The sequence below is a fragment of the Canis lupus genome, chromosome 13, assembly GCF_003254725.2.
Source record: "Canis lupus dingo isolate Sandy chromosome 13, ASM325472v2, whole genome shotgun sequence".
Taxonomy (NCBI): domain Eukaryota; kingdom Metazoa; phylum Chordata; class Mammalia; order Carnivora; family Canidae; genus Canis; species Canis lupus.
In genome coordinates, this window is record NC_064255.1 from 46091255 (window position 1) to 46110545 (window position 19291).

Genomic DNA, 19291 nt, shown 5'->3' on the forward strand with positions numbered 1-19291 from the left:
GTGAGCTGAGGCTACTTGTCAAACCATAGGTGGAGACTCTCATGATACTATTTTTCAGAGGAAGAAAATGAGGCTCAGATGAGTTAAGCAACTTGCCATGTAAATTTGACAAACGTATAACCTATCACCCGTAGACTATTCCCTTACTAAACTGTAAACAAATTGAGGGCAGGCTCTGTGTCCACCGTGCTCACCCTTGCAGCTACTAGTTTTTGAATGAATGAAAAAATAAAGGGTACAAGTCATGAAGCACCTAAAAGCTTGGTTTTTCCAACAGAGGAGATATAGGTGATCTTGACGAAAAAGCCCACCGTTCTAACTCTTAGGCATCCCCTCTATGCTCCCTCCTTCACTTCCACCAGAACAGGGCTGAGGTGGTGGGGGACAGTGCGGGAGAGTCTGGACACACCCACTTGGCCATGGGGCAGGTGCGGCTGCAGGAAGCAAGGCAAGGCAGGTGTGCAGCATCAGGACATCATACTGACTGGGGAGAGAACCTGGGCTGGAGGAAGGAGGGAGGTTCAGTGAGGGGTACTGGAGGGCCTCCTGATGGCCTGAGTAGATTTGGCCTGCAGGGGAGCTTGTTTACTGGCAATACTGGGGGCTCAGGAGGTTGACGGTCGATGTCCAGTGTGCACGGGGAGACATAAGTTAATAACAATGGCAACTGTGCATTAATACTTGTGTCAGGTCCTGTGTGTTGTAGGTGACCCTTCCCATTTCAAAGTCAGGAAAATGAGGCTTTAAGCAGCAAAAGGCAGACTCCAGATTCATTCATTCCCAGATCTGTGGTTTTGAAAATTCATGTTCTTGCCTTTCTACCTTAGGAAGAGAGACTGGGGCTCAAGGAGATGCCCTCGGGGATTGGGGTTGAAGGGAGAGCCCCACCACCAACTTCGGCGAACTTAGAACTCAGCTTACGCAAACAACACTGGCACTGAGATAGAACTTTGGCTAAGGCTGCGCAAAAGGAGTACGTCACTGGAGACAGATGAAGAGCCTGCTTACCACCACCTCACCTCTGAACAGCACCAGCCTCAAGGGGACTTGGCATTGATCCGCCCCACTGCCCTGCGAGGGAAGCACTTTTAATTCTCTCTGGTTCCAGAACCTGGGGTGGTAGTGTGACTGTGGAAATGGGAGCCTTGGGCAGGCAGGAAATCACACTGGCATTAAAATGTTGAGTTCAGATCGTTCTATCTGCTGATATGTGACCCGAAGCTATCTTAAATCCTTTTGGAAAGAGGTAGGGTACAAACTTTAAACATGGACAGGTCTGTCCAGTGGATACATTTGCCCAAGCAACCTTAAAACGTGTGTATTTTTCTTATATACTTTTTTTTTCTTTAATCAGATCTTTTATTTACATGCTGCAACTAAATCATCAAAATCCTTTCAGTGGCTCTTTCACCAGGATGCCTGTCTGAACGCGGCTCTATGTTTCGGCCTTAAGTGTGTTCATAGGCTCCATGTAATTTTCTTACATATGCTGTTTCTCTCCTCAAAATGACTGCTTTAAGAATGTTGAGGGAACAAGGACAGGGACAAGGGGCTGGGACACGTGGTTGTTTGGTGAAAGTAAAATGCTATGCCATTTTAATGAAGACAGGTACAGTATATTTCTTGACGGTAAAATTATTCATAGACTGCTTCGTACCTGACAGAAAAAGAGCTGTACCCTTAGCAAAAGAGCTGAGGACAGAAGGAAGTGTAGGAGAGAACTGGGGTTATCAAAAAGATGACTAGTGCCCCAAACTGTGGGTCTGCTGGGAGCGCCATGGTGAAGGAGCTGGGGGTACCCATGTGCCTTGCCCGGCCCCCCACCCATCTCCGTCCTGGGGCTGGCCCCACTCTAGACAACTGGGTTTGGAAGGGGCAGCCGTGGAGGCCACTCCTGGGTCAGGGGGCACCCTCAGGCTAGTAGGTGGCTCCCCTGAATGGCTGGGAGAGAAATGACAAATATCCGCCGGGCTGTGGGTTACCACTGGGTATACCAGAAAGCCGGGCTGTTCTGGACACATTTTGGATGGACTGTGTGACCAAGGTCAGAGGATCCCTACTTTTCCTTCACATTGCCTTGCTAATTTACTGTTCTGCAAAGTGCCAGCACTTCACTAGCATCTTACACTGTCCCTGGCCACCCTGAAATGGTAGTGGGGAAGTGGGAAGCCCAGGGGACTCAGAGCCAGAGAACTGGGTTCTACTTCTGGCTCTGCTAGAACTGACCTTGGATGGGGTGATTAAATGCTCTGGCCACGGTGTCCTCATCTGTCAAAGGTGGAGGATGGGCTGGGAGGCACAGTGTTCAGTGAGGAACTTAGAGATGATGTGGTCCATCTGACCCAGGGGCCTCACCCCAGAGGCCGGGTAAGCACGGATCAGCCACGCGCGCCCCGGGAACGTCGGGTGGTGGGGCCTGCCCTCTGTCTGCACAGCTCTCTCCCTTCCTCCACCCTACTCTCCACACACACAGGCCGCCGCCCAGGGAAGTCCTGTCTGCCCCTGAGACTCTACAGAGCCATGTACACTGACATCCTTTCTGCTCTCACTGTTGACGATGCAAAGGAATCCACCTCATTACACTAGTAAAGAATGAGGGTATCTGCGTAATATCAGAAAGCGTATTCATCACTGTCATCAACATTTAAAAAAAAAAACAATTTTACAAATCTCTCCCGCATCAATGATCTTACCAACGCCTGTTGCTGGAGAAGAAGTTAACTCACCCCTGAATGATACCTACTGTAAGAGAGGAAGCAAATGGACGCCATGGAGTGATTATTGTGTTTACTGTGTCTCCCTTCTAGATGCTTCTTAAAAGCAAGAAGCAAGATTGAGTCACTGCTGTTGGAGAAGCACTTAATTGATGAGCATCACGCCCCGTCTCAGTAAAATGGGAAGAGAAATAGCAGGTCATCGATAATCCCCAAACCTTTCATCTCCTTCAGCCTTTCCCAACAAACCTTGTTGAAAGCTGCTAAGTACTGTGTACTTTGAGGGATGGACACCTCCCCTGACTCCATCTCAAAGGGAAGGGGCAGAGACAGGGCCAGAGGGGAGGGAGAAGGGACAAACGTGAAGCCTGAGGTAGAAAGGGTAGACATAAGTGGGATTCCCGGTGCATTCCACTGCTGGCCTGGCTCCCACACACAGCCAGCCAATGGGGTCCCCCACTCCTCCTCTCCAGGGATTGGGGGGCCAGGACAGTGGGCAGTGAGCCGGGACGCCCTGCTGATGCCAGCGGATGCTCTGAGCTGGGGTCTCTGTCCACCCCAGATGGAGCCCAAGCGTCACTCTGGTCCATTTAGCCACCGCTCTGTGCCTCAATGACATTACTCAGAAGACCAAGGTCTGCCTTTTGAGTCACTTTCTTCCTCAATCTCTGGTTAAAAGGGAATTAAGTCCCAAAGGACAGGTCACTCCGGATGACGGGGTTGACAACTCTGAGTCAGGCTGGGCTTATTACTTGAATTTTTAAAATGCAAAAGAGACAGAGGGTGCCACAGGCATTCAGAGGGTCACGCTGACATTCCCAGCCTCTTTGAGCCTTAGGACCCACTGTCTCCGGAGCTGGAGCAAAAAGATCTCGGGGCCCTGCTGCGCAGACGACAAGAGGACAAGAGAGATGAGAAAAGCCATCCAGCTGGAGCGGACTCCCCCGAGAGGGCCTGCAGCCTCCTGCCCGGGGCCTATGGGCCCATACTGGAAACACATTGGAGCGATTTTCCCTTTTAAAAATGCTGTTTTATGTTTTGCCTTTCAAGATGTCCCAGTTTCTGCATCACAGCATCTTCACATACCAACTCAATGTGTTTTATGTTCATCTGGAGAGAGCTCTCCTCCCTTCCCCTTCTAAGGAATAAGAGGGGGAGATGCTGGCTTAGGGCAGAAGCGGCTACAGGGGTGGATGGGGTTTGGGGGGAACACAATGAAATTCTGGCTAATTTGGCCCATCACATCTCAGAAAACCAGAACCCTATGAATTATTTATGATACTCCTGACCCCACAGAAATGCAGATTGTGGTTCTTGCCAAGAACAAATTAGGCTTGTCTGCATCTGTTACTCTTCCCAATCAAGCGACTGCCTCGTGTTGAGGAAGGAGAAAGGTCAGCAGCCAGGACGAAGGATCAGCCCAAGAGAAGGGGAAGATAAGGCTGCATTCCAGGGCTTCTACTGGAAAAGCTACTCACTGGAAGCACAGTCAAATCTCTTTTCAAAGAGAGCGTAGGGTTGCGTGTGTGTGTGTGTGTGTGTGTGTCTAAAACATCGGAATAGCAGTGCCATTAGGGACATTTCAAATGTTTGACTTTTATCTTCCTACAGGGGCATGCATAATGACTTCAGGCCAAGTACTAACTAGGTCTGGCTCAGGGGACCATGACCTTCTTTTCCCAAACCAAGGACCTCTCTCGGCTGCGGCACTGGAGACATTAAGGCCTGTATCCCTCTGAGCCCGCTCTGGAATCTCTCCCTTGTGCCCTTGCCTGTCTATAGCAGGTTGTTATTGTTGGCTCCACATGAGCTTTTGAAGAGAGCTCCAGGCTCCCCTCCTCCCACCCAACCCTCAAGACAGGGACCCTCTGGAGTGGGATCAAGGGATAAAAGAGCTTTGGGAAAACACGGGTGGGCCCGGTGGTAGGAACGTCCCATGGCAAAAAATAAAAAGACAAAAAGCCTTTTGTCATGTGTGCTCTGGTCTTTCCTGGGAGCAGGTGTGGAGGGACAAGCCTTCTGCTTCTGTGGGGCCTTCTCTGGAGTAGAACCAGGAGGAGGAGGTCTGGAGTGGACCATGCAGACAAGCGCCCTACAGCCTTCAGGGAGACACTCTCTGACATCACTTTTTCTTGTTTTCCTCTCGGCCTTGGGAATGGTAAAAGGTACAAAGGGCCAAGCCCAGGGTTTGAGGCCTGGGGAAAAGACACCCCTTCACCTTCCTGGGAAATAGGCCGTAAGCAGAAAGAGACCCAGAGGTTCCTGTATGTGTAACGGGGTCACCAGTGTAGATGGTCAGATAAGAAATTGCAGCCAAAGTCCAACTATTTCAGGAGGAGAAATAGTTTGCCTTTGCCTTTGGGATCTTCTAGGCCTGGATCCCTGGCCTCTCTTGGATTCTGAGATCTGGGATGCTGGTAAATTCTCTTTTTAAGAGAGACTTAACTAAAAGTCAAGATGATATCTTGGTCTCACTGTTAATCAAGAGTAGCAATAAATGGGACCCCTGGGTGGCTCAGTCGGTTGAATGTCTGACTCCTGACTTCGGCTCAGGTCATGATCTCGGGGTCATGGGATTGAGCCCCATGCTGGGCTCTGTATTCAGCATGGAGTCTGTTTGAGATTCTCTCCCTTGCTCCCTCTGTCCCTCCCCTGACTTGTGCAGATTTTACTCTCTCTCTAAAATACATAAAAATCTAAAAAAAAAAAAAAAGTAGCAATAAATAATGTTATTTTTTTCTATATTTTTCCTTATTAGATGATGTGATCCTTTTAAACACTCGGTAAAATATTAGTATGAATCCAAGAGACTTTTGAGTTGATGAAACTCAATTTCTTCATTTTAGAGATAAATTGATTTAGGATCCAGAGAGATTATTTGACCAGGTCACACTGTTAGTGGTGAAACTGGGAATAGTTTACAAAGAAAGTTTTGGGTATTAGCGAAGGCTGGGATCATCAGAAAGCACTTAACATGGAAGTGGCAAAGTCTTTTTATTTTTTATTTTTTATTTTTTTGGAAGTGGCGAAGTCTTAACAATCATTCATCAGATATTGAGTCAGGGCCTCCTCTGTGTGGGGCTGCAGGGCGGAGTCAGACAGACACGACCCCCAGCCTTACAGGAGATAGAAAGTATTATTACTTTAAAGATAAAGCATTATAAAATGTTACCAAACAATGGGAAAATGGCAGCAAGGCTGCTTGTATTTCAAGAAAGAATTAATTTATCTGCAGGGTGTCCCTCTGAGCACTTTACATCATGAGAAAGTTGTAGTCATCAGGCTGATGTCACACTGGCCTTCTGGAGGCTCCCATAAGAGGTTAAATCCCCTTTGTTCATTCTCAAATGCATAGTCCCATGTTCACAAACATCAAAGGGAATATTAATTCCAAAAGAGTTAGCTCTGCCTTCCTAGAGCCTACCTCTCCGTCCTCAGCCAAGGAAATAACCATAGATGGGAGCCACTCTTCTCCATAGTCAAGAATCCCTTTCTGGCTGGATCCCACAAAAAGACAACAGATGCTTGGTCATCACTGCCATGAATGACAAAATCACAAATGTGCCGTGCATGTACTTCTGATTCTGCAATAATTGAAAATCTACATGTTTTAAAATAGTACTTGATTATTAGACTACTTAACCTAATGCTTTAAAATACTATTTCAAATGTCTTTCAATAATAGTTAATGATGATGATGATGATGATAATGACATGGAGTGTTAATAATATTGTTCCGCCTGAATGCATTCTGGGCATCATAACCCATTCCAACCGTCCCTGAGTCATAGGGCTGGAGCAAAAGATGTCTACAGGGCAAATCCTCCTCTTGGGCAAAAAGTGCCTTATCCTCTTCTGTAAACCCAACCATGCTTATGCTTCCTACAGTTTCCCTCTGAAATTTAATTTGAATGGAAACTTGAATGAACAATTAAAGGAGGGCAGCCCCGGTGGCGCAGCGGTTTAGCACGGCCTGCAGCCCAGGGTGTGATCCTGGAGACCTGGGATCAGGTCCTGCGTCGGGCTCCCTGCATGGAGCCTGCTTCTCCCTCTGCCTGTGTCTCTGCCTCTCTCTCTCTCTCTCTTTCTCTGTCTCATGAATAAATAAATAAAATCTTAAAAAAACAATTAAAGGGATAATAATCAGGAATTGATTTCTAAAGAATTGAACGATTATTACTTTCAAGAACATCAGGTGACCTTTCCATGTGGACAAGAGAATGTTGGCAAATCAAATCCATAGGGATCCGCTGAGTTGACAAGGACCACATAGAATTAGCATCTCAATCACCTGTGCCTGAAAACTGTTTACTCGGTTTTGAATCCCTTATTTCAAAGAACAAAGGAAAATCCAGTCCATTACTAGTAAGAATTACCACAGTTTTAAAAGCAATGGATTATGAATTAACTCGCTTTTATTCGATTTAATAATAGTCATCAAGTTGCAGGATAACTCCACTCCATTCCTCCTGCCCAGGAGACGAGGGCAGAGTGTTAATAAAACGGCAGGGTCGGGGGAGGTTAACACCAATATGAAGGAATTGAGGGAGGTCTATTCACAAGATGGGGCAATAATTTTTCTTTGCCTTGGTTTCTACCTTGATGAATTATTTGTAAAAACAAATAGAACTAAGGCTTATATTCCACATTCAACATAGCTGACTTCATATATAGACGCATGCCCAACAGTCACAGAACATTTTTCCCCTGGACCCTGAAAGCGGGGGACATCATACTTTAATGTGGAAGAGGTCATTTCTCCTACTGCCCCCCGCCCCCTCCGCCATGTGCTGTAGCACTTGTGCTCTATTCCTATTCAAAGGGAAGGTGGGAGGCCTCAGGTTAAACACCGGGTGCCTTCTGGAAGCCCTTCACCATCTGGCCCTGGCTTATCCCCCCACCACCACCCCCAGCTTCACTTCTCACTAGTCTCCAACCTGCATTCAAGCCTTGGCCAGCTTGGAACTTTGTCCCCTCCAGAGGGCCTATGCTACGCTATTTCCCCTACCCCGAACATTCTTTTCTTTCTCCTCTGCATCTGGCTAACTCCTACTTACCCATCGAGTTCAGTTTTCATGTTGCTTCTTCCAGGAAGCTTTCCATGGACCCCAGGTCTTATTTTGAATACAGCCCAACCCACCGGAAAGCTCTTAACCAGAGTTTGTACCAACTGTTCCCACAGATCTCGTGCTAAGTAAGTACACTGTTAATTAATGGTGTGCCACCTAGACAACCAGTCACCGATTTTGACTCCGTCTTGGGGAAGCCCCAAGTGCCAGGGCTGTGTGGGAAACAACGTACCACGCTTTCTCTTTAGAGGGCAACTGACATTTCACAGGGCATGCAAACCAACAGAGAGAAGAAAGGGATTTGATTTTTTAAAGTCTGGCACACCTGGATGCCAGGAAAATTACGAAGCCTCCTTTGCTCTCTGCAGTGTAAATCACACCTTGTGAGCTGATCCAGCTGAGAATAGCTGGTTTGTTTGTACTGTTTCGTTTGTGCCCCCCACAAACCCTACCCTCCACCCAACCCCAGGTGTTAGGCTGGATTCCCCTCACCTGTCATATCTGGCTTTCACGCTGTGAAGCCTAAGCCAAAGCCTCCAGTAGAAATGTTACGAGCCTGGCATTTGGGTAATCAAGGGGAGCCTTAAAGTAATACTGCAGTAGCTTTTGCCTCCAAGCCCCTCACGCATAGAACAAAAGAAAAATTTATTTTACATAAGGCATCAGAAATACAAATGAGGCCTCTCAGTTTATTGCCACCTAAGATAGGAAGAGTCTCTGTGTCATATTCTTGTCCTTTTGACCTTGGGCTTTATACTTCATGTCCGCTTCTGTAATTCTTGGGTTAACTATGCCTTTCTGAAGTCATCGGAGAGCCGTCTGCTGATGATGGATCAGCGTGACAGTCAGGTCACTGTGGACAGTCCCAAAAGCTATCAAGGATGAATTCCTCACTGTCCTCTCTGGTCCTTGCTGGGCTGTCCGGGCAGTGACAGTCTCTGAGCTCCTGGGACACTCCATACCCAACTTAGATCAGCGGGGACACAGTCTGTTTACCTGTGTGTTCCGCGTAAGCAGGAGCTCTCCGGGGACTGCACTGTTCACATCTTGGCCCTTCCCTTCAGCATCAAGGCCCCAGCACAGTGCTCGGGATCTCGCAGGGCCTCCGTGAATGCTGGGAATGCTGGGGGAGGTGGGAGCTCTGAATGCAAGTGCTCTCAGGGGGTGTCCCCTGGGATCCCAGTGTGAGGAGAGCACAGGATGGGAAAGGCCAGAAGAGCTGCGTACCTGGAAGGCCTACCGGGCAGTCAGGCGATAAATACTTGAGTTCCCCCAGGGGTCACAAACAGATCTTGTCTCCAATATTTGAAAAAAAAATCAAAAGATTTCACAGACAAATTGGGATTTTCCATCTTCTTTCAAGAACTCAGATCTTGCAATTGAGGCTTGGCGACAATCGGCTGGAGCCGAGCAGCGGTCACCCCTTCAGATGGGACGCGGTCCCCTCCCTTTGGTGTGGTCCCTGAGGCATCTGAGTGTGCCCTGTCCCACCGCATCCAGGTTAGAGGCCCAGCTGGATTGTGCACAGAGGGTAAGGGGGACTGAAAGACGAAGCCTGAGTCCTGAGGTTGCCGGGATACAGAACCGAGCCTTAGGACACCCAGAAGTCTGGTCTGTCTTCCAGGCCAACCCAGTCCTGGCCGCTGCGTCCTAGAAGCAGCGTTGGTGGACTCATGCCAGCAGAGAGAAGGCCTGGTCTCTCCAGGGGAAGGGCAGCGAGTCATCGTAGGACCATTACCCTCGCACAGTACTCTCGCCGGGGAATCACTCGACACAAGTGCTAAAATAGATAAAATATGCACAATGAATCCTATCCTCATTGATTTTCTTATATTGGAGAGATGCTTTTAACATTGGGGCAATGATCCCTAAGATTTAATAAAATCACACACAAGGTGACAGAGAAGAATTCGAGGTCCCATCCCCAGAGAGGTCATGCTTCTCTTTAAGAGGTCAGGTTTCTCTTCTCTTTAGTGCTGCGGGCACTAAAAGTCCAAGTGGACAGATTCCAAAAAGGAAAGTTCTACTTTTAATGTGGCCCCGAGAATCCAATCAGGCTGCTCCTCTAATTTAAGCGTTCAGCAGCTCTATACTGATTCTAGAATAAAGCCTTTGCTTTGACATATGAGGCCTTTTGTGACTGTCACACCTCCTGACTCATTCTCTCTCTCTCACACACACGCATGTGAAGACCACGCTGCCACTTAGCAACATGTAGTGCTCCGAACGTGCCATGTCCTCCAACACCTCCATGCTCCATCCACCTGGAAAATCGTACCCAGTCATCAAGGCCCCCACCCCCGCCCCCCCAGGAGACCACTGCCCACTCCAAGGGCAGAGGTGGGCGGTCCTGAGCTCCAGGGCACTGTGTTGATCTCTTGTTCTGGCCTTTGAGCCCCTGTGGACAGGCCTGTGGTCTTCTTCAACTCTACACTGCTCAGCACCTTGCTTAGGCCACAGAGGGAATTGTGCATGTATTGACTGCATGGGTAAACTTAGCAATGGCATTAAAGTTCTACAAGAAAAAAGGGGAAACATAAAAATACTTCTCCATCCCAAGATGAAGAAGACTCTACATCTCTTTATTTCCTACGCCTGTAAATGGACTGGAATCCCTAAGCTGCATTTCAGTCCAAAGGCTGAAGTGGTCTAATAACCTACTCTGGATCAGTTATAAAGATGCTTCAGAGCATCCTCAGTGATCTATACTGTCCCTGCACATGCCGAGTAGCCACGTACCATATCGCACACGTGTCATAGGTGAGATCATACAATAGAACAGCTACCCTCCTCCCGCCTCCTCAGTTGGCAGATAAGGAAACTGCAGCCTCAAGAACCTACTCTAGGTCACACAGCTAAGTGATGGCAAAACTAAGACCAGAGTTGAGCCTATCCAGCGCTGATCTGAAAGGATCTAGAATTCTTCTGGCATTGCAGTCATTAATTCTCAGGTGTCGCACTAAATGCCATGACACTGGCTGCTTTCACTGTAAAACAAAAACAACTAGCATTTTTGATGCTCCTCAAACATAATCTTGCAATACAGTAATCAAAGCTAATTGCAATTGTGTGGGATGGTTTGGCTTCCTCCTTGAGGGCTACGTTTGCTGCAGGGAGTTCATGCTTGTTTCGGAGGAAGGGAGCCCACGGAGAGCCGTAGGTGTCTCCTTCAAGGGGCTGCTCTACGGTGATCATTTGTGAGTAAATTGTGGCCCCTTCTCCCAAGACAGTCAAGACATGCACAGTGGAATGGAAATTAACCCTAATTCACTACTTTCCTGCCTTCTACTGAGTGGTTTTCCACTGTTTTAGTCCTCTTTCTCTGTTTGGCTTGATTTCGTGGTTTGCTTGGTTTGCAGTGGAGAGAAGAGATGAGAATTTGCCTTTTACTTACTTGTAAATGGGGTTTCTACAATACTGCACCAAGACCAGGCTTACCTTTATTATAATAATTAAACCAGTTTTATAGATGAAGAGTAAATGAGTTAGATTGTTATTTTGGTCATTTAATCTTTCAATAGTGGAAAAGGTATGTAGGAGAATGCAAAAGGGTGACGTGCAATTAAAACATGAATACCCCAATTGGCTTTAAATTCACCTGTATTGATGTGTTTAGGAATAGGTGGATGTAGGTATATTCACAGAGGGAAGAGAGCTGACAGTTGCTGAGCACCAAGCATTGTGCTACGAGCTTTACATACCATGTCTCAAGCTTAGTACATTTATGAGAACGGCATTATTCTGCCACTTTATAGATGAGGAAACTGATGATCTAAGTGTTTTGTAACTAGCCCAAGTTCACATAAAGCAGTAAGCTGTAAAGCTGATGTTTCTTTTTTCATTTTTTAAAAAAAGATTTCATTTATTTATTCATGAGAGACACGCAGAGAGAGAGGCAGAGACACAGGCAGAGGCAGAAGCAGGCTCCCTGCAGGGAACCTGATGCGGGACTCGATCCCAGGGCCCCGGGATCATGACTTGAGCAGAAGGCAGACGCTCAACCACTGAGCCACCCAGGTGCCCTGCTAATATTTGAATCTCAGAGGCTAACTCTGAAGTTACTGTTCTTCCCGTTATATGCTATTAAGTGGTGTTGCAGTTAGTGTGACCACAGAATAATCTGCCAGCGAGTCTGGCTGCCAAGAAGGGAAGGCGAGGCAGAGGAAGGCCAGAGGGTACGGTATGACAGAGGAAGCACCAGAGCAGGGACAGGCACCAAGGGAGGGCATTAGTAAGGAATCCATGGTTATGGGGGAAGATAGAGGAGGAGCTTGAGGGTAGTGAGGCGAGTATTATTTGGTTTAATTGGTATGTAGCTGGACGACCAAGTCAGGCAGGGAGCCAAAGGTGAGGACATGTCAGAAAAGTCAGATTCTCCTGCTGGCTTGGAAGGTCTGGAGAACCAGACAGCACCGCCACTGCCTGTCAGAGCAAGAGACAGTGTAACTTTCCGTTCTGCTAATAACAATAACCGCTACTATTATTAATATTACCACCATTACCAATCTTGCATTTTTTCAGGACCTGGTTCAATTGAACTTGCATTTCTTGAGCACCTCCTATGGCCTTGATATGGTTCTAGACTGTAGGTCTCAGGGTATGGGCACAGAAAAGTCAATCCCTGCCTTCCGGACTCCAAGATCTGTAAACAAATAGGTAGGTTCTTGCTATATCTTGAGCTCTACAAGGATGGAGAACTTGCCCCCCCCCGCTCCCTCCCATACCCCAACTCCCTTTCCTCTTCTCTTCATACCACATGCCAGGCATTGTTCTTGGTGCTGGGAGCATGGCAATAAATGGAAGAGAAAGACCTCTGTTCTCAGGAGGCTTATGACCTAGAGCCATGCTGTCCCTAGTCACGTGTAACTGTTTAAATGTAAATTTAAATGAACAAGATTACACGTGGAGTTTCTCACTTGAGCTCATCATGCATCAAGTGCACAACAGCCACACGCGTCCAGTGGCTACCACAGTGGGTTGCACACATACAGAACATTTCCAGCACCACCAGAAGTTCTGTTAGATAGCAGGGTTCTAGAATCCTGTTTGTGGTTAGATCTTTAGCCTGGCATAGGTGCTGTCAAATAGTCACTCAACGTTAAAGCAATATGCCCAACAATAAAGGCCTGAGCCAGCGTAGAAACAGCGGACAGGAGGAAAGATTTTACATAATCGGATGGGGGCAAGGATTACCTCCCAGAGGAGAGAGGAATCAGTGACGGGATTTGAACTACAGGAAAGGTTTTGATATACATTTGGTCAACCAAGGTAGCTTGCTCCAGTCCTAACGGGAGAGAGGAGGAGAATTCCTTTCAAAGGTAAATGCCAACTTGAAGGATGACAGTGGTCAGCTGCTTCTTGGCCGGGGAGGGCTGATATAGGGGGGAAGGGAGAGGGGGCACAATAACAGCTTTCAAACTCCTGAGGAATTCTCATTAGGAGGAAGTAAACAGAAAGCATGCCCTCCTTATTTTAGGAAATAAACAGTTTGCAGTAAATGCCTGAAATAGTCCTGGTTCTTAAGTATTACTATGCTCTTCAAAATGAATGTTCTGTGAGGCCTCCCTTTTAATCAGCAAATGTGCTAGTCAGATCCTTCTATAAAAAGAAGCAGTACTTAGGTGTCCAGTCCTTAGCCACAAAAGGAAACCGAATAACAACGTACACACGATATGCGGTCAGCGATGGAGACCTCTGGGGTCGGATTCAGACTCGCTCTGGTCTGGAGCTGTCCGACCCATGGGGATCTCAGCTCCCCGAGAACCAGAAGATTGGAGAGTGTGGAGGGAGATGTAAAACAGGCGCTGTGCGGAGGCCAGGTTGGGGCGACTCCAATCACCAATGTCCACTTACAGAGAAGCATTAGGGCAAACCTGGTTAGATCTTTCTTCCAGGGGACCGGGTGGCTGGCGAGACCCCCCACCCCCACTGTCATTGTCATTTAAATAAGTCCCATAACTAACACTTAGCATAGCTCTTATTAAATGCCAGGTGCTCACTCACTTAAGCCCTACGAGATGGGTACTAGTATGATTCCTCTTGACAGATGTAGGAATTAGGGCACAGAGAGGGTATATAATGTGCCTAAGGTCACACAACTAACAAGTAAGTGCTTCAGCTGGCATTTGAGAGTACTGGTCATATGCCAAGTGTGGTTGGACAAAGAAAGGCCAAAATGAGGGCAGGGTGGTGAGAAGGTTCAATATTTGCTTAAACTTTAGGGGGCATCCTAGAAACTCTTCAAAGTGAGTCCTCCTCCTGACACCCTGGAACACCCCTGGAAGTGAGAAGGGTGGAGAGTCAGAGACACTGCTCACTGGTGGGGGTATTTTCAGGGTTTATCTTTCCCTGACCCCCCCACACCCCTATCCTCCACCACCCCAAAAGGTCCCTGTTCTTGAGAGATGGGGATTTCTCTTAATTTTCATCATGCCTGCACTCCCCAAATCCATAGAGGCCAATGCAAGAGATGTTGAAGAGATCTTCAAATTCGGTACTTTTCCATGAAATCCCAAGGGGAGGGAAGAAGTGTGACCTCCCTCCCCCCCCCACAGTTGGCCTCTGCTGATGGGAAAGTCCCTGGCTTGCCTGGCCGCGGTCAGGCATCTGACCCCACTCAGCAAGGACCAAGAGCCCCAAGTCTTGGCCAACTCTTGGCCCCCAACCGCCTACAGTTTTTCTTACTAATGAGGAAGGGTTTGTGAGACCCTCCTCTCCTTGTACATTAAACTGAAGAGACAGCTGCAAGCACGATAGGCTCTGTGGGTTCCTTTATTGGCAGGTATGTGGATAACGCCGTTATAAACACACCAGCCCCCGTTTTTGGAAAGATGATTCATTTCCCTAAATTGGCATCTATTTCTTGAAGTCCGTTGGTCCCACAAGGGCAGGTCAAACTATAACAAGATGTAATAATAAAACTTGCAATCAAAGAGACCCAGAGAGAATCACACTGAAAAAGATAAGACTACGTGCTCTTAACATGACCAAAGTAAGCTTTTTAGCCGTGTTTTATAGTAACATCCAAATTTCACCGAAATCTTCCAGATTTTGTGTGCACTCACAAATGGCAAAGTCATCATTCTGCACAAGGCCTTCTGCCGTGTACTCCAGAGTGACACCCGCCTCTGAATAAGCATTTCTGTGTGTCACACACTCCACTACGCACTCCGGGAGGAAAGAGAAATAAAGACGGGCCTGAAGCTCTGTGTGCTGCTGACAAAATCCCACCCCCCCCACCCCGGTCTCTCCTTCAATATGCACAATCTCACCCCAACATCTGCCTGGGAGATCATCAGGACTAAGCCCAACATGTCCTGCACTCCTTGTCACATCTGTCACCCAAACTCCCTGTCATTCCCCATCACTCCTGCTCTCGAGAGCTCTGCACGCACCTCCCTCTTTGGTCTCCATTTCCCTCTGACCAGCTTCCAAATCTCTGTGCCTTCTGGAACTCAGGTCGATTAGCACTAAGTTCCTCTATATTCTCAATTTCTTTGAAACCTCCCTTTCCCTTCTTGCTCTCCCCTCCCTGACAACTCTCTCAAGTAGTGGCTGCTTTCTCTCCCCCAAACTTCACGCCACTGGGCCTGGACGTGAGGTCCATATTCTTTAGTCAGCAGTGCTAGCAATATTGCCATCAGCAGCTATACTGTAGGAATATGATAGACTTGACTTGTTAGGCTTTATAGGGAGACTGCTCTAAGGGATTAAACCCAGTCCAAGGGCAAGGATGCCTGCCATGTCCTTGTTGACTTACTTTGCTTAGCTAACTTAGAGAACTTAAACAAGTTGTCTTTTCCAAATTCACAGGTTTTTATCAAGTTATAACCTACTCTGTGCTAGGGGATATGAGAAGCTTGAAATATAAATGCTGCCCTCCTCAAACTTATCTACCTAGAGAAACGGGTTCATGTGGGATAATGATTAAGAAGGGCATGCAAGTGGTTTCCAAAAGCCCACACACAAAAATTACTCTCATGTGGTCATTGAGAAGGAACATGAATGCAGGACCAGGCTGGGTGTGAGTCAACACCCAAACAGGTCGCACCCAAACAGGTCAGCTCCTACTTACTTCTGGCCCACTGTTGCAATGGCCTATGGGTCCTAACAGCCAGATAGTTCATTTTTTCAAGAGACACTAGAAATGTAGATTTTTAAAGTGAAATCTGAATTTTATTTTAGTTATTATCATTATTTATTTTAAGTAGGCTCCACACCCAGCATGGGGCTCAACCTCATAACACTGAGATCAAGAGTCACACTTTTTACCAACTGAGCCAGCCAAGCACCCCAAAATCTGAATTTTAGATAACTGATCATTCTTTTAAAAAATGATCATTTTTTTAAAAGTTAACACTGTGAGAGGTAGCCTAGTGGAGTGTTAAGAGCCTGGATTCTGAGCTAGACCACCTAGGTTCAAATCCTAGCTCCATTATTCACTATGGGTGTGTCCTGGGCCCACTAGCAAACTTTTCTGGGTGAGCATCAGTATTTATAAAATGGACATAAAAATAGCACCCAACTCCTCACTCTATAACCTGCTTGACAGTGTCTGGAAGCACTCTATAAAAGTTTTATAAGTGGCCAAGAGCAGCCAGCCTTCTTGCACACCCATGAGAGATCAGGTCTAAGCATGGCGAGCCTCAGCCGCAGTGCACTCAAGTCGACGTAGGAGAGAGCATTTTTAGGGGCTTAGAAATAGGGCAGAGTGTAAGAACTAGGACATCCCAAGAGGGGGCCCATGTGGGATGGAGAGGCTTCTTGGAGGCGAACCTAAGCTGGGCTCCTCTGGACAGTGTCACGGGCAGAGACAGAGAAGGACACAGAAAGGTGGGTGTTTCAGTCAGGGACTCCGCAGGAAACAGGGGACACGTTCAAGCTGGGCAATGTGAGGAGAGTTCAAGGAAAGGGCTCCATACAAAGATGTGGGCAGGGCTTAAGGACATGAGCAAGGAGACGTAGAAGACTCCAGGGCTAGTGACCACAGAGGCCATGCCCAGACCTGAGAGGTGAGGGAAGGAAGCAAGCAGTGTCCAGAACATGAGAGAGGAGCGCTGTGGGAGGCTGGCCTGACGGGAGGAGAGGCGATGAGCACCCAGCCTCATTTGCCTCCTAAAATCTCCTGCTGATGCTTCCCCATTAGCTGGTGCCAACCAGAAGCCAGAGGCAATGGAGCCCACGGATCCGGGTGATACGGGGGTGACCCTCCCTCCTCCCCCAGCCCTACACAAAGCAGAGTGAAGAGTGAGGAGAACAGCTAGCAGAAGGAACGGAGGCTGACATGGTTAGAGAGTAAGAAAGCTGCTCAGGCCTTCGTTTTTCTACCTATTATACTCATTTGCTGTCCCTAAAGTCCAACAAAGAACAGGAAAACATTTTACGGTGTTGGAAGGACACTGGGGCTGCACACACCTGCTTGGTGAGGCGGGGAGTGAGAGAGAGGAGGCCCAGGGGATGGGGAGGGGTGCGTATAAAACACTAGGCGAAACAGCGAGAGGTTTCTAGAGAGGGAAAGAAACATGCACACAAGTCTACAAAACTGTTAGACTTGAACGCTTAGCCAGGTTTTTGGAGACAACCTATAGAAAGCACATAATGGACATGACCTCGAAGTTTAAATAATGGAGAGTGGCCAAGGAGCCCAAGAGGAGTGTTTCCCAATTGTCTATAATTAAAAAAAAGTGTGTGGCGGGGGAACGCCTGAGTGGCTCAGCGGTGGAGCATCTGCCTTTGGCTCAGGTCATGATCCCAGGGGTCCCGGGATTGAGTCCCGCGTCCGGCTCCCTGTGTGGAGCCTGCTTCTCCCTCTACCTGTGTCTCTGTCTCTGTCTCTCTCTCTCTGTTTCTCATGAATAAATAAATAAAATCTTAAAAACAAAACAAAACACGCAGAACTATCTGCTTGATTCAGCCAAAACCTAAATGAGCTGCTCTCTACATCCTTTTCCATTTGGTGGTGCACATTATGTCCTGATGGAACAATCTAAGCCCTGACGTGGAGACCTGAGTCTCAGTAGCAGCTCCAAAGAGCACATGTGGACTACAGTGCCTTTCCCTGGTGGCCTCGCCTCCCAATCACCTTTGATAAATCCACTGTCGTCGGTAAACAGCCATAAACCCCTATTCCTTGCAAACCATGACTTTCTTCCTGTAGGAGCTCTAGAAGCAACAAGTTCCACCTGCCAGGCAGCACTTCCTGTGGCTGGGACTAACTTCCTTCCAGGGACCTCCAGGATTTTGGAATTCAGTTTTCCCAAAAACATTTTCAAAAGTCCCTGTAGGTGCTCAATGAACAAAGGATTCCACGGTCAAACGAGTTTGGGGAAATGCTGGTTGAGATCTACAAAAGGTAAACAGGCTTTCCTTAGGGATACCCTGGGGCTTCTGATATCAAATGCAAAGAGCAAATCTACTGGAGGAAGATATGGTATGCGGAGACGTTCAGACTTACCTGGCCAAAGAATACCTTTCCTTCAGCAAGCATCTGGAGGGACAGGTGTGCTGCTGAACACGCTCTGGAATGGGGCTTAAAAAGGAGACTGGGGTGGAAAGAAGGGAAATGTCATGCTCAAGGCTCCCCGCCCGACTGACTGGCTCCCTGGTTGTAGCAATACTGAGATTCAGAGTTGACCTTACGTGTAACCTTCTTTTATAGCCAAAACTCATCGAACCTCCACTTAGACGAAAAAGTCTCATCCAGACAAAAAAAAAAAAAAAAAAAAGTCTCATCCATTTTGTCTTTTCCTAATACAGCAGGCGTCCTCTCTGGCCATCACCTCTTGCTCCCCTTTACCATGTTAAGTGCATTCCTCTGAACCTTGCCCAATTCTAAACTGTCCTTCTTGAGGGACAAGACCAGGGACATCATACACATTCCAGGGAGGAACACACGATGGCTCTGTACAGGCTTTCAGCCTGGTTTCCTGTAACTTTGCCAAACACCCAATATTCCGTTGGCCCTCTGGCCTACAGGGGCTCAGTGGCCATTGGACTTTGCAGGGCTGTGGTGATAGGTTGAAGCACATCATCTAAGTCAAGGGCTTACGTTTCATTTCCTGCCCTAGGTCAGGCTAGAGATCATCTACCCTATCTTGTATCTCCCAGTGTCCAGTCTCCCACAGGATTGCTGATTCCCCAAAAAACCTTGCATTTGCTTTGCTGAGTTGATATTTCAGAAGTTTCTTCCCTAATTGTTATTCTGCCTGGTCCCAAAGAAAACACATTTACTACATGTCTATAGCTTTGCAGGATCTTCTTCATGTTTATCCCCGACAGCTAACTTTGGAATTATGCCAAATTACAATGCCTTCCTTTAAATGACTTACAAATATTTTCTATAAAAAGTATTTTTCATAAACTGTTTCTTAGGTCCTTGCACTGCTTCTTCTAGATATGACAAAGATTTATGTCCAGTTGGAGGATAGCCTTTAACATAAATGATGGCTTTCACACAATAGCAAAGATGCCGGCAATCGAAAGGCAGCCAAGCAAACAGGTTTGTGCTTT

General features: G+C 47.4%; 1 protein-coding gene and 1 long non-coding RNA gene across 6 annotated transcripts in view; one reads left to right on the forward strand and one right to left on the reverse strand.

Moving 5' to 3' along the window:
- Positions 1-19291, reverse strand: part of SCFD2 (sec1 family domain containing 2) — a 419880-nt gene that overhangs the window by 99865 nt on the left and 300724 nt on the right. Inside the window, exon 6 of one of the 5 annotated variants that reach the window (XM_025435789.3) lies at positions 7108-9563. The exons of the other annotated variants lie outside the window; for them this stretch is intronic. Within the exon in view, the coding sequence (XP_025291574.3) occupies positions 9142-9563 (422 nt within the window). The 3' untranslated portion in view covers positions 7108-9141. Of the gene's footprint in view, positions 1-7107; positions 9564-19291 lie in introns of those variants that run through there. 5 annotated transcript variants of the gene reach the window in all.
- Positions 12841-19291, forward strand: part of LOC112652285 (uncharacterized) — a 29386-nt gene continuing 22935 nt past the window's right edge. Inside the window, exon 1 of the long non-coding RNA XR_003131337.3 lies at positions 12841-13101. This is a non-coding gene — a long non-coding RNA (uncharacterized LOC112652285). The remainder of the gene's footprint in view (positions 13102-19291) is intronic.